This window comes from Schistocerca serialis, chromosome 9 (assembly GCF_023864345.2).
Source record: "Schistocerca serialis cubense isolate TAMUIC-IGC-003099 chromosome 9, iqSchSeri2.2, whole genome shotgun sequence".
Taxonomy (NCBI): domain Eukaryota; kingdom Metazoa; phylum Arthropoda; class Insecta; order Orthoptera; family Acrididae; genus Schistocerca; species Schistocerca serialis.
The window spans coordinates 145,529,437-145,545,715 of record NC_064646.1 but is presented as its reverse complement, the minus strand read 5'-3'; the positions used below and the strand labels follow the sequence as shown (position 1 = coordinate 145,545,715).

At 44.1% G+C, this 16,279-nt stretch overlaps 1 protein-coding gene across 1 annotated transcript in view; it reads right to left on the bottom strand.

The window, feature by feature from the left end:
• The window catches only part of LOC126419891 (lysosome membrane protein 2-like), a 217,926-nt gene that overhangs the window by 46,272 nt on the left and 155,375 nt on the right, over nucleotides 1–16,279 (bottom strand). Inside the window, exons 4-5 of the mRNA XM_050087155.1 lie at nucleotides 11,322–11,466; nucleotides 793–987 (exon numbers count right to left, since the gene is read on the bottom strand). Coding sequence (XP_049943112.1) covers nucleotides 793–987; nucleotides 11,322–11,466 — 340 coding nt within the window. The remainder of the gene's footprint in view (nucleotides 1–792; nucleotides 988–11,321; nucleotides 11,467–16,279) is intronic.

Here is a 16,279-nt window from a genome sequence, read left to right as displayed (position 1 = left end):
TCCATTCCGTTCAACTGCTCTTCCAAGTCCTTTGCTGTCTCTGACAGAAATACAATGTCATCGGCAAACCTCAAAGTTTTTATTTCTTCTCCATGGATTTTAATACCTACTCCGACCTTTCTTTTGTTTCCTTCACTGCTTGCTCAATACACAGATTGAATAACATTGGGAAGAGGCTACAACCCTGTCTCACTCCCTTCCCAACCACTGCTTCCCTTTCGTGTCCCTCGACTCTTATAACTGCCATCTGGTTTCTGTACAAATTGTAAATTGCCTTTCGCTCCCTGTATTTTACCCCTGCCACCTTTAGAATTTGAAAGAGAGTATTCCAGTCAACATTGTCAAATGCGTTCTCTAAGTCTACAAATGCTAGAAACGTAGGTTTGGCTTTACTTAATCTATTTTCTAAGATAAGTCGTAGGGTCAGTATTGCCTCACGTGTTCCAACATTTCTACGGAATCCAAACCGATCTTCCCCGAGGTCGGCTTCTACCAGTTTTCCATTCGTCTGTAAAGAATTCGCCTCAGTATTTTGCAGCTGTGACTTATTAGAATTACAATTAACCATGCCAAATCTGTACTTAACCCTGCCGACCCTGCACACGATGTGGGATAAAGGCGGTAGCAAAAGAAAGAAAGAAAGAGAAAAAGATATGATGCGTGTGCTGGGAGGCAGCGATACATCCTGATGCAGACATCGGCAACAGTTGCGAGTTTTTGAAGCAGTTCAGGGATGCAATGGACCGTGTTACCAAGATGAGATGAGCAGTATGTGGAAGCTGGTATACTCACCGTGGCTAGGAGGCCGAATTTGTCGATGGGCATGGGGTGGCGCAGCTTGGCGAGGTCGAACAGCGGGTCCGAGTAGCCCCACAGCAGGTTGGACACGGGCACCTGCACGAAGGGCTTGGTGCCGAAGCTGCGGATGGCCGCGTCCGTGGCCACCTGGTACACGAAGAACAGCTCGCGCAGCTCGTTCACCGCCGTCTGCCGACACAGACAATGTCACCTTAGGTACGTTCGAACACGCTACCGAGCTGAATTTGTGACTGGATTGAGGATTCCTTGGTAGGAAAGACACAGCATGTTCTCTCGGGTGAAGAGTCATCGACAGGTATATAAACAACTTTGAGCGTACCCCAGGGAAGCGTATTGGGACCTTTACTGTTCATATTGTATATGGGGCGGTCAAAAAGTTTGTTTGAGGACGTTGCTGCAGCCTATATGCAATGTAGCGCGATTCCATTGCGGGTATACAGGGTGGTCCATTGATCGTGACCTGGCCAAATATCTCATGAAATAAGCGTCGAACGAAGAAACTGCAAAGAACGAAACTTGTCTAGCTTGAAGGGAGAAACCAGATGGTGCTATGGTTGGCCCGCTAGATGGCGCTGCCATAGGTCAAGCAGATATCAACTGCGTATTTTTAAATAGGAACCCCCATTTTTATTACATATTCGTGTAGTACGTAAAGAAATACGAATGTTTTAGTTGGACCACTTTTTTCCCTTTGTATTAGATGGCGCTGTAATAGTCACAATCATATGGCTCACAATTTTAGACGAACAGTTGGTAACAGGTAGGTTTTTTAAATTAAAATACAGAACGTAGGTACGCTTGAACATTTTATTTCGGTTGTTCCAATGTGACACATGTATCATTATGAACTTATCATTTCTGATGAACGCATGCTGTTACAGCGTGATTACCTGTAAATACCAAATTAATGCAATAAATGCTCAAAATGATGTCCGTGAACCTCAATGCAGTTAGCAATACGTGTGACGACATTCCTCTCAACAGCGAGTTGTTCGCCTTCCGTAATGTTCGCACATGCATTGACAATGCACTGACGCATGTTGTCAGGCGTTGTCGGTGGATCACGATAGCAAATATCCTTCAACTTTCCCCACAGAAGGAAACCCGGGGATGTCAGATCCGGTGAACGTGCGGGCCACGGTATGGTGCTTCGACGACCAATCCACCTGTCATGAAATATGCTATTCAATACCGCTTCAACCGCACGCGAGCTATGTGCCGGACATCCATCATGTTGGAAGTACATCGTCATTCTGTCATTCTTGTAGTAACATCGGTAGAACATTACGTAGGAAATCAGCATCACTGCACCATTTAGATTGTCATCCTGATTTAGGTTTTCCGTGATTTCCCTAAATCGCTGCAGGCAAATGCCGGGATGGTTCCTTTCAAAGGGCACGGCGGACTTCCTTCCCCGTCCTTCGCTAATCCGATGAGACCGATGACGTCGATGTTTGGTATCTTCCCCCAAACAATCCAATCCAATCCTAGATTGCCATCGATAAAATGGGGGCCAATTATCCTTCCTCCCATAATGCCGCACCATACATTAACCCGCCAAGGTCGCTGATGCTCCACTTGTCGCAGCCATCGTGGATTTTCCGATGCCCAATAGTGCATATTATGCCGGTTTACATTACCGCTGTTGGTGAATGCCGCTTCGTCGCTAAATACAATGCGTGCAAAAAAATCTGTCATCGTGCCGTAATTTCTCTTGTGTCCAGTGGCAGAACTGTACACGACATTCAAGGTCGTCGCCATGCAATTCCTGGTGCATAGAAATATGGTACGGGTGCAATCGATGTTGATGTAGCATTCTCAACACCGACGTTTTTGAGATTCCCGATTCTCGCGCAATTTGTGTGCTACTGATGTGCGGATTAGCAGCAACAGCAGCTAAAACACCTACTTGGGCATCATAATTTGTTGCAGGTCGTGGTTGACGTTTCACATGTGGCTGAACACTTCCTGTTTCCTTAAATAACGTAACTATCCGGCGAACGGTCCGGACACTTCGATGATGTCGTCCAGGATACCGAGCAGCATCCATAGCACACGCCCGTTGGGCATTTTGATCACAACAGTCATACATCAACACGATATCGACCTTTTCCGCAATTGGTAAACGGTCCATTTTGACACGGGTAAATGTATCACGAAGCAAATACCGTCCGCACTGGCGGAATGTTACGTGATACCACGTACTTATACGTTTGTGACTATTACAGTGCCATCTATCACAAAGCGAAAATAGTGGTCGAACTAAAACATTCATATTTCTATACGTACTACACGAATAAGAAATAAATAATGGGGGTTCCTATTTAAAAAAAAAAAAAACGCAGTTGATATCCGTTTGACCTATGGCAGCGCCATCTAGCGGGCCAACCATAGCGCCATCTGGTTTCCCCCTTCAAGCTACACGAGTTTCGTTCTTCGTAGTTTTTTCGTGAGATATTTGGCCCAGTCACTATCAATGGACCATCCTGTATATAAAGAAGTCGCAACGCTGGAAAACTGCAGGGGAACGTAGGGTGTCCTGCTGCAGAATCGACGTTTGGGACGAGGACTGGTGGTTGACCCTCAACGTAAACAAGCCTAACTGAAAACGTTAACTCCATCCACGTGGCTCGGCGGGCACAACGGTACCTACTGACTACCCTGTTGTCCTCTCCAAATGGCGTTACTGAATGCGGTGTGGACGGTCATAGGATCAGCTGTCCCGGCCGTAGTCAGTTTTAGTGACCTGAGGCCGCTACTACTCCCTCAAGTAACTCCTCAGTTCGCATCGTGAGCCTCTTCCCACCGAAAAGTCCCTGGCATTACCAGGAATCGAACCAGGGTACTCCACATGGTAGTCAGCTGCGTTGACCACTCATACATGTACTGTGCAAGACTGTTCGTCACTTCATAAGTACCGCAACCTACATCCACTTCATTCTGCTTTCTGTATTTGAGTCTCGATCTTCCTCTATAATTTTTATCCCCACAATTCCTTTCATTATCAAACTGATGACTCCTTCATGACTCAGAATGTGGCCTGTCAGCGGATTCCTTCTTTTAGTCAAGTAGTGCCATTCGATTTGGTACCTCCTCATTAGTTAGTCCATATGCCTATTAATCTTCAGCATTCATCTGTAAACCAGATTTCAAAAGCTTGTATTCTCTGCGTGTCTCTGTATCGTCAAGTTTCACCTCTGCACAAGGCTACTCTCCATTTAAATATCTTCGGGAAGTACTTCCTAACACTTCAGTTAATATTAGATGTTAACAAATAATTTTTTTTTTAGAAATTCTTTCCTTTTCGGCATATTTAAAACACTTTGAGAAATAAAGGAAGACAGAAAAAAGAACCGCGGTGTTAAAATGGGACGGAAATCAGTAGATGTGATTACATGTACAGATAAATAAATGATTACAATTTCCGAAGAACTGGATGATTTATTCAAGAGAAAAATCTTCAGAAATTGAGCAAATCAGTAATTCATTGGTCCACCTCTGGCCCTTATGCAAACAGCATCGGCTTGGTGTTGATTGATAGAGTTATTGGATGGCCTCATAAAGAATCTCGTGCCAAATTCTGTCCGGCTGGCGCGTTAGATCGTCAAAATCTCGAGCGAGTTGGAAACCCCAGCCGATAAAGCTTCAAACATTCTCAACTGCGTAGAGATTTTGCGACCTTGCTAGCCGGGATCATCATTTGTTTGTCCGTAAACATACACAACATCTACCGACTTTCGTCGCATTCGGATAACTCCTTCGTAGTGCGTATTTTTTCTTTTTTTTCTTTTTTTTAAATCTTAGAATGTATCTTCTCTACTTCGGACATCATTAGTTGTTTTTCTGCCCAAATAGCAAAACTCATCTCCTACTTTTAGTGTATCATTTTCTTATCAAAATCGCTCAAAATTACCTGATTTAATTCTATTACACTCCATTACCGTCGTCTGACTTTTGCTAACATTCATCTTATAACCTCTTTTCAAGACACTATCCATTCCTTTCAACTGCTCTTCCAAGTCGTTTGTCGTCTCTGATAATTACAAAAGCCACTGACAAACCACAAACATCTAGATCTCCTCACTGAACTTTAACTCCCTTTCTAAACTTATGCATGGTTCTCCTCGCAACTTGCTCAATGTACAGGCTCAGTAACGTCGAGGACAGACTACATCCCCATTTCACTCTTTTCTCGATTACTGTTATCCTTTAGTACAATACTGCAGCGTATAATGTCACGGTTGTTGATTTAGTAAGTGATCTGTTGTTGGTTATAGGGCTGGCACCTCATGCTCCATCAAGCGTTGCCTGCATCTCTCTTCTTTGGCCTCTGATTTACGCACTGGATCACACCATGATAAAGTGAGAAACAAAACAGATTAGCATATAACGTAGCTGGTCGCCACAAAATTTAGTTTTGAAAAGGCGACAGACACTTTTAATAAGGTTAGGCCTAACGATATAATTATAAATAAAATGCAATCTTGTAATCAGTAGTTTATTCTGCAGACCGAAGTAGCCGACTGTTAGTTGCTTCTTAACATGTAACAAAATAACAATAAGATTACCGATCTTATACCTACGGTTCTAAGTTTAGGAAGCATCGCTGCGCTAGATCCAGTTACGCATAAGGTCATCCACAGTTAATATAACTTTCCTGTTCCACCTCTCACCACCAAACACATACATTACCCACTTGTACTACCAAAACACGTCGTTTCCCCAGCTCGGCCCGGCACTGCATGCTAGGACACGTCTTTTGCCCCTCACGGCCCGGCACGGAATGACCGGATATCGGACGGTACACCTCCCCTCTATCCTTCGGATAGGGTGAAGGTACCCTAGCCACTGGCAGTCTAGCTCTCCGGCGGTCGCTTAAATTTTCAAATGGTCAATTCTGACTCGTACATAATTCGGCGCGCACTGAACGTTCGAGAGGCAAGCAGGGTTGAGTCCCTGTAAGTTCGTTAGACGGCCACAGCCAGCGCCCAAAGCTCGGACGGCCCTTGGAAGGGGTAGCTGGGTGTCAATTCAGGCTTCGCCGCGCAGCCTGTATCGTTGGAACACCCTGCAGCCATATAGTTCTCATTGAGCAGTTTTACTTCGGTCGTTCCACTGTAGTGTCGCAGAATAGTAAAGAGTTGGAAATGTGGAATATTGTCAAAGTTTCGTTGCCTATGCCGAGAGCCAGAGGCAGTAGGTTAGCCAAGAGGTAAGAGGATTGCACATGTATTGGAATGTGTCGTCACGCAGGAGCAGTGGCCTGGTTACACACAACAGCCGAGAGAGAATTGCTTAGCACGCGGGTTTGTGTTAGACGGAGACTTTCGGAGAGTGTAAGACAGAAGTATAGCGTCAGCTGTACTGCATTTCATAACTTCGTGTAAGTCTGCCATAACAACATGTAACTCTGTCACAAGAACACCTAAGGGGCGAGTACGACAGATAAATCAGCAGTATAAGTGGAACGAATGCGTTCATTACAAACGAGCATGACGTCAGGACGTCGCTCGTGCTTCCTTTAAATACGACAGCTTTGATAGCAACAAGGCACTCGCAGTTAAACTTGCAGTTAGATGTGTACTGGGGTGTTGCGTAGCGCTCAGTTCGGTGGTCGACATGTTAATCTTTATTAAGGAGATGTTGCAGTAAGGGCGGCCCATCCAGCAGCAGACGTGAGAGGACAGTACCAGCTCTGGTCCTCTCTGCTGCCGCTGTCAATCATCAACCCAGGATTAGCAGACATCGTGGCAGACTCGCTCGCCGCCAATGCTGACCACATCAGTGAGCTGTCGTCGAGATCGCGCGGGGCCTAGGCCCTGTGCATCCGCCGTCACAACCGGGTGAGCCGACGACGCGGGGGGACTGCAGCCCGTTCCGCCCGTCCACTGCGGACGAGCCACCAGGAGGAGCAGGGAAGAAGACGGGGTGGGATAGAGTACACTCCACACTACGAGAACGCCTCTCGTGCTGACAGCGCCGGGACTCCAACCTGGAGCCTCCTACGCACAGCGGCCTGCTGTCCGCCGCTGAGCCGGCGGCACTGCGCCAGCAAGACTGGTGCGGCCCAGAGCTGGTGTCACTGCTCCAAGTCAGCGAGGACTCAGGGAAGGTCGTTGATATCACCAAGCTCAGCCAGCCTGTGTTACGCGGGCCACATTGTTCTCAGCAGGAATAAAGGTGTCACGAGTTAATAATGTTTCTTTGGCATTTCTGATGCGTCTACAGTCATTTCCTAGCATCCTGACAACTGGAGAGGTCACCGCTCAGCCTCCAGTCCACCGTAGGCGACCGGGACCACCTCAGTCTAGAAGAACAGAGACTAAAACTGTAATCAAAAGGAAATTAGTTTCCTTTTTACGAGATATCAAGCCGATAAAACGTTTAGTCATATCTTTGTGTCTGAAAAGCGCCATAGATCGTTGTTAAAGAAACGGAAGAAATGAAAACTGGGAAAACAGCTAGGGAAACACTGGCTGAGTATTTGGCGCAGCGAGTGACTGAAGTACGAGGGTTGGAATTTTAATAGTGGCAACTATTTATTTACAGCTCGTACAAAATAGATACGTGTTTCAAAGTTTTACTAACCTTCAAAGTAGTCACCAACATTGTGTATAACCCGTTGCCAGCGATTTGGAAGGTGTAAGATACTCTTAGCAGTGCCAGCTGTGTTGACAGTTCGAGCGGAGCAGTCTATTGCCCGACGAATTTGTAGCAGTTCTGAAGCGAGTGCCGTGAAGTGTTTCCTTCAATTTACATCTACATCTACATATATACTCCGCTAGCCACCAAGCAGTGTATGGCGGAGGGCACAATTAGCGCCAAAGTCATATTCCCCCCCCCCCCCCCCCCCTTCTTTTCCACTCGCGGATCGCGAGGGAAAAACGACTGTCTGAACGCCTCAGTACGAGCTCTAAATTCCCTTACCTTTGAATGGTTTAGAAATCGAGTTGAACTCACGAGGGCTTAAGTCAGGCGAGTGCAGCAGGTGGTGTAGCACTTAGCAGCCCCATCAGTCAAACAAATCAGTAACAGCTTGCACTGTACGTGCTTGAGCATTGTCTTGCAAAATGATGCTCAGGTCCTGTAGAAAATGTCATCACTTCTGTCTATAATCTGGTTGTAGGTTGTGTTCCAAAAATGAACACCGAGCGAGGTGGCGCAGTGGTTAGCACACTGGACTTGCATTCAGGAGGACGACGGTTCAGTCCCGTCTCCAGCCATCCTGATTTAGGTTTTCCGTGATTTCCCTAAATCGTTTCAGGCAAATGCCGGGATGGTTACTTTGAAAGGGCACGGCCGATTTCCTTCCCCATACTTCCCTAACCCGAGCTTGCGCTCCGTCTCTAATGACCTCGTTGTCGACGGGACGTTAAACAACACTAACCTAACCCTAACCTAACCAAAAATGAACAACATAGAAACAGAAGTGATTACACTTTCTGCAGGACCTGACCATCATTTTCCAGGACAACACTCAAGCACGTGCAGTACAAGTTGTAACTGATTTGTTTGACTGATGGGGCTGCTAAGTGCAATACCATTTACTGCACTCCCCCAACTTAAGCCCTCGTGAGTTCAACTCGATTTCTAAACTGAACGAAACACTTCACGGCATTCGCTTCAGAACTGTTCATCATGCCATAGACCGTGAACTATCAACACAACTGGCACTGCTAAGAGTATACTACGGCTTCAAAATCGCTCGCAACGGGTTACACACAATACTGGTGACTACTTTGAAGGGAAGGAAAGCTTTGAAACAATTAAAGTTCCAACCCTTGGTATATACACGTGTGGAAAACGTAAGGACGAAAGTAACATTAGCACAATCATTCACTTCCAAGTAGGAAAGGTCTATGAAACTTGGAGCATACACAGAAAGAACTGTTATAGTATAGTATAGTACAGTATAGTATAGAAAGTAACTGAAAGAGATACGCAGTGAGACGAACAGAAATGACACTTTCATTCAAAGACAGTAATTACACTGAAGTCACCGTGAGTCATAGTGGTTCCCTGGACAATATGAAAGGCGAGAGATGCTTCGTAATAGGGTACGTGAGCATCACTAACGACAATGCCTGCTCTGCAACGTTGGTAAGGAGTTATTACCGTAGGGCGTTCCATTCCTCTTGCAGCGCGGTTGGCAATTGCTGGATGCTCATTTGAGCATGTGGCTGTGCTCCTGACCACATCCCACACAGGTCTGACGGGATTTAAGTCAGGGGAATGGGCTGGACCTACTCTCGTATGGCGAGATGTTGGCACAAGTAAGGCACCCAGCAACACTGTCGAACATCGGTTTTTTGGTGATCCAGGTGTTATGTTGCGGGGAGGCATAATTTTGCATGGGCTTCCTCGCCTCAGGAACTTCGAACACAGTACTCTCAACTTTATTGTGACACTGTACTCTTTCCCATTGTAGGTCTTTACAGGGGTGCATTTGGATCTCACTTTATTTTAATGGATAACAATGGTCGACCCCATCGAGCTGCGCCCTTGGAACGAGGGAATATCCGGCGTAAAGACAGGCCTATCTGTGACCTTTCTTAAATCCAACAGAGCTCGAGTGGATGCGGTAGAGAGACGTACCACAGCAAAATGACCAACTAGTACTTGCCAATCACAATGGTGGAGGAATGTTACGCATTACACAGTACTCCTTACCAACTTTGTGGACAGCATGGGGGCACGTTGCAGAGCATGCATCCCATTAAGAACGATGTGCCACCATTTCTAATGTCCAGGACCCATCATGAATTGCCGTGAGTTCAGTGTAATTATTGTCTCTTAATTGTAAGCGTAATTTCTGTTCGCCTCATTGCGTATTGCTTCCAGGTACTTAAGGGGACATTGTACGTGAAGTTCGTTGGAATTTGACATTTTCTGTTTTATACTGCATAATGTACTTTGGACTTTCCTGAACATTTTAGTGTATAATACATTATAATCAGACAATTGTGAGACCTTCAACTAATATATTGAATGTTTGCATGTGACTGTCAAATTTCGCTGCTACGCATATACTGCCAGAGCTGAGCAGTCATACCTTGGGAACCACACAGTCTAGAAGGCTCTGAATTACTTTTGCGCCTACTGCTACGTCTCAGAAGTTGCCATTACAAATAAACTAATTAGTCCTTTGTTTCTGATACTAGTTTTCGTTGAAAGTAGTGTGATTATCGGCTATTTTTGTAGTAAGCTAACTTCTATTGCTTTTTATACGTAAATAAAATGAGAAAGCGTAGAAGTAACTTCAAGAAACGCAAATTTGCAGTTAACAGATATGTGAGACCTGAATTATTTTCTGAAGTACTAGAAAACACGTGTGCTAGCAGTGAAGCAAACCATGTCATGCTTTGTTGACATCTCCATCAAACACTTGGTGAAAATATAGGCAAGTTGAATTTTGTGGCACCCTGCATAAATTTACACATAAACATTATCTTCCTTTGGCAGTAATGGAGGCAATCAGACTTATTTACAGAGATGTGGCAAATCCTGAGCTACTAAAGAAGTGTTTACATGGGAAGACCCAGAATGTGAATGAGTCCTTCAATAACGTGTGGTGCCGTGTGCCTAAAAATGTATTTGTTGCCCTTATGATTCTAACGTTAGCAGTGTCTGATGCTGTAATAACTTTAATGGTGGGAACTATGAAAGAATTAAGGTTCTGGAGAAGTTAGGGGTAAGTTTTGGACAGAACACAGCTAAAGGACTGCAGGAACTGGATGAGCTTCGTGTACGTGAAGCAGAGTTAGCTGCTCAGCAAATGACAAAAGAAGCAAGAAAGAAAAGGAGGAGGCAAGCACTGGGCTGTTGTGACACTGAAGAAGACATAGACTATAGGCCAGGGCAATTCTAGTGCATAAATGACGCAGAAATGTAAGTCTGTATAAGAATTTGTAGTAACAAAAGTTTTAAACCTCAATGTCTCTGAACATTTTTTGCAATAAATGTCCCGTTTTCTAAAAAGTACTGATGGTAGAGACAAGAAATTTTCACAGCATTTCAAGTGGAAGATTGAATACATATGGAACTAGAATAATTAAAATATCCAGAATTCTTTTGTTTTTATGTTCATTTATTTACAAAGTTCTGTCAAAAAACTGAGTGTTTGAAAAAAAAATAACATGCGCCACAACACAATTTATGTAATAATTCTAGTTCAGTGTATCTAGAAAGGTGCATTCAATAATTATAGAAAATTGTTGGTGTCTTAAAAATTTTCCTAGATAATGGGTCACAAAATTCGATAATTTAATACTGGTGGCATAGGACATACAATGTCCCCTTAAGCTTTGCATATCAGAGAATTTGTTTTATCAAGAACAAAATATTAATTATTAAAACATTAAATATTTTTCTACATTCAAAATAAGAAGAAATGGCGGGGTGGTGCGGGAGTATTGAAGGAATGGTAGCATATGTCTGGCTGACAGGAGTCACAGAGCACGCAAAACGGACACTCAGTGTTGCCACCTGAATAGGCTACTCACGATGAGGATGATGTTGGGCACGACCACCTTGTCCACGTCAGGGTTGCCAACGGAGAGCTCCGGCGCGAAATTGAAGCTGCGCTTCTCCTGGTAGCTCACCGTGTTGTCCGGGTGCAGGCGGACGTTGACCCGTTCCAGCTGCATCCTGCCAAACACAAGACACTCACTCGTCTGTGCCGACCAACACTATTTTATCGCATTCTCGATAAACCGAGGTCTATTATATCTCCATACATCATCTCTCACATCCTTTCACGAAACTTGTAAACTGTAAAACAATATAGTTTGCTAAGGCTTCCGGAGGGCGCTGAGGTCGTGGGATATTTGGACCATTCGGGTGGACGTCATTATGGTGGTCTGTTAAGAAGATGTTTATTGTGACTTTTAACGACACAAATCGAATATTATGTGTTTATCCGTGCATATGTATAGTATTTGTTAGTCGTAACTGTGCTGCGTATAAATTCTAGAGTAGGCGAAGCAAATGGTGAAGAGTTATACAGTGTTTAATTGCGCAAATAAATTCTGGAAGAAAACCAGTATCATCTTTCACAGGTACGTGAAATGTTTAGATGTTTAATATTGGGGACTTACTGTCATAGCACTTAACATTTTCTGAAGTGATACATCACTCATTTAACGATCCTTTTTTAGGGTTCCATACCTCAGTCGGTCACTTTGTATTTGTCTGCCTGTTCGTCTCTTAAGACCCCTTTTGCTAAGGCACGGGCGGGGTATCAAGTTGAAATTTATGTCAAATACTAAGGTTTATGGCTCCTTGGAGGTGTAAAAAACTTAAACTTCTAAGTCACTGCAGTCAAGAGATGTGGCCATTTATTTCACATTTTTTGATACTCGTTAACTCACTCATCAAAACCTATTCGCACTTGTCTGGCATTTTTTAATTGTAGCTGCTGTCTTTGAGAGTACTGTTGGAAATGAAGCGGAAAGTTTTTCACTTCGTGATGCTATAAAATAGTTCAGACTTTGGTGAGAACACCGCACAGTTAGATAATGCGGCGTATCAGATAGCGAAAAAATCATATGATGCCAAATACATTTCACTTCAGAGATTTGGAGTACCAAACAACGGAATGCTAAAATTGGCGCTCACGTGGCAAATTTCTTGTAGTACTAAGAAAATCGGTTAACAGTGATTAGTTGCCGTTTGTTTGTAAATTAAATTGCTGTATTCAACATTATGTTTGTGATATAACTCAAAGGAAGATAAGCTATAACTAAAGGCGCGTAAATTTACTACCACAATGGCTGACGACGCGCCTTTCAAATTGCCCGTTGTTCGTAGTAGGCCACTTAGGGGATTTTGGGGCCTTGGTTGTTTGATAGTTTTTTCCCTTTGTGAGCTTAGGTCACTGGCGTAGTAACTGATTTGATTCAACAGACTTTAGTGGACACTTCTGCTGTAAACTCTAATTGGAACACCTAGCCGTGAGGGCATGGTGTTCCTGTGTTTGGCAGTGTCAAGATTGGCTAGCAAGTAGGCCCTCGGGTTCACTGACAGAAATTAATGTACATATAACTAATATACGGTATCTTTTTCGTTTATTTACTAATTTTGATGCCTTATTTTTGCTTCTAGGTCGTCGATGTTGTTTTTAAAAAGTTATCCACTTGAACTCTCACGAACATTAAAGGAATCTGGGCATGAAATGACTGAAATTTTCGAAAACATGTTTTTGTCACCATCTGAAAGACAATTTTATCAAAGTTTCAAAAAATGTATTTTTTATCTGTCGTCTTAGAACACTTCGACAGAGGAGCACAGACACTGTTGAGTTAGCTGGATCTGATCTGCCAAAAGGGTCACATAATCCTTCGCTGTAATGCGAGCTTCCAGAGAAGTCATGGGGCTCAAGGAACACCACGATATGTCTGCGCAGGCCATCACCGAACCCCTGCCATGTTTCGCTTTTGGGAAGTAAACTGTGTCAGAAATTGGAAACTGTGTGCAACAAGACTCATTAGACCAAATTACTTTCTCCTTTGCTCCACAGTCGAGGTTTTATGGATTCGGCACCACGTTTTCCTGTTTCGGGCATTTCGGTCACTGATAAGTGGTTTTAGAATTCCAGGTCGCCCAACAATTCACAACTTACGGAGTTCCCTTCGTCTTGTTTTGGTGCTGACAGGGTTCGCGAGTGCGACGTTCAGTTCTGCAGTGTTTTATACAGCTGTCGCCCTCTTATTTTTCATGACAGTTCTCTTCAGTAACAGTCCGTCACGATCACTCAACACACAACTTCGTCCGCATTTTGACTTACTGGGTGACGTTCTGGCGCTTTCCCTGCAGGAGGTGCACACTTTGTGATCAAAAGTATCCGGACACCCAAAAACATAGTTTTTCGTATTAAGTGCGTTGTGCTGCCACCTACTGCCAGGTACTCCATATCAGCGATATCAGTAGTCATTAGACATGGTGATAGAGCAGAATGGGGCGTTCTGCGTGTAACCTCCCCCTCACTTATCGACCTTCATGACAGTGAGAAATGAAACCGCGTGTACCTAATGGGAATTTTGGAAAAGCAATCGTCACCGAAGTTCTGTCGGTAAAGAGGGAGGAAAGGGTTACATCTAAACGAAAGGAAAAATGCAAGTGAAACTGGTGGAAATTAATTTTGAAATAGGGATAAAGTTAATAAAGAAAGTAAATGTGCGGCCGTTACGTTAACAATCAACTAGCGGTAATTAGATATTTGAGATTTGGGGGAAATTACGGTCGCCAGTCCTATGGACAATTACTATAATAACTGAAAAGGAAAGGTTATTACACATATAATTAGCACTAGAAGCGTGGCAACTGAAGGTTGACATGTGTAGTGTGAAAACTGAAAGTTTGTCAGAAGTAATAAATTTCGCTACACTTAATTTAGCAAAAGAGTTAATGAAACCGGGAAATCGAAAGTTAATTTAGTGACTGAAGTTAATAGTGAGCTTCCTTTCTGAAGCACGTCGAAATACAGTTAGTCTTGGACTACCTCAACAATCATTTCTAAAGCTACTTGAATCTACGCAATTTAGAAAGAAGAGATTCAACTTTGAACTTGAATTAAACGATTCTGAACAATTAACAATAGTAAAATTTAGTACGTACCAAGCTGGGCTGCAGTCACAGGTAAGCTAAAATACGGTAACAAAACTCGCACTCTTAATTTGTGCTTGTGTAATCTAACTATTGTCACTTAAATTGAACTTTGAAATTAAAGCAGTGAAATGGAACTATGCTGGCGTTTGAATTTCAACGACACTCGGGTTCATTTCGGAAAAGGAAGGGACCCTGCTTGGCAATGCAATTGGGACAATGAGCAACAAAGGTTCATGCTAAGTTGCTGTAATTTTGCCAGGCAAATGGAACAATTTGAAAAGCTGAGGTCTGCCATACAGTTCTGAAACTTTACGTGCTTTTAGTCTTCCTTGTTGGTTGATTGAAGGTTTGAAACCGTCGATCGAGGAGGTGGCGACAGTCACTCATTGTCGGCCGTCGCTGTTGCAGAAGCTGGATGTTGGCGCGCCTTCTTCTCGACACGGTCACCAGGCGAAACGGGCTCTTGATGTGCGCCAGCTAATGCTTCCCGTCCGCGACACCATGTCGGAAACTATCATCGCGAGTCGAGCGCAATTACATGCTGCCAAACCCCGAAAGCGCGGCAACTCGCGGGAGCGTCACACAACACACCTGCTCCACTCGCTACTCCAGCCAGACTCCCTCAGCTCTGCCCGCGCTCCACGCGGCAGAGTTAACACTACCAAAGATCCTACACACTTTGAGTCTTCACACGACCTATCGATGTAATCGTTCGATAGCAGTTTTCCCTAGGCAAGACCCAGCGCAAAAATACAAATAATATTTACGAAACAAACCAATTATACATCGACATAAATGCATAAATATATATATACAAATAGTAAAACAATTACAATATGTAAAGACACAGAAGTGTCATATATTCAGGTAACAAAATTAAGGAAAACAAATTATAGTACAATAGATGGAAATAGGAGGATATGCATTTCCGGCGTTACATGCGGAACTCACGGACTTCGAACGTGGTCAGGCGATTGGGTGTCACTTGTGTCATACGTCTGTACCCGAGATTTCCACACTCCTAAACCTCTCTTCGTCCACTATTTCCGATAGAATAGTGAAGTGGAAACGTGAAGGGACACGTACAGCACAAAAGCGTACAGGCCGACCTCGTCTGTTGACTGACAGAGACTGCCGACAGTTGAAGAGGGTCGTAATGTGTAATATGCAGACATCTAACCAGATCATCACACAGGAATTCCCAACTGCTTCAGGATCCACTGCAAGTACTATGAAAGTTAGGCGGGAGGTGAGAAAACTTGGATTCCATGGTCGACAGGCTGTTCGCAAGCCACACATCACACCGGTAAATGCCAAAAGACGCCTCGCTTGGTGCAAAGAGCTTTCACATTGGACGATTGAACAGTGGAAAAACGTTGTGTGGAGTGACGAATCACGGTACACAATGTGGGGATCCGATAGGTCGTGAGGGTATGGCGAATGCCAGGTGAACGTCACCTGCTAGCGTGTGTAGTGCCAACAGTAAAATTCGGAGGCGGTGGTGTTATGGTGTGGTCGTGTTTTTCATGGAGGGGGCTTGCACCCCTTGTTGGTTTGGGTGGCACTATCACAGCACAGGTCTAATGTGATATTTTAAGCATCTTCCTGCTTCCCATTGTAGAAGAGCAATTCGGGAATGGCGATTGCATCTTTCAATACAATCGAACACCTATTTATAATGCACAGCCTGTGGCGGAGTGGCTACACGACAATAACATCCTTGTAATGGACTGACCTGCACAGAGTCCTGACCTGAATCCTATAGAACACCTTTGGGATGTTTTGGAACACCGACTTCGTGCCAGGCCTCACCGACCGACATTGATACTTCTCGTCAGTGCAGCACTCCGTGAAG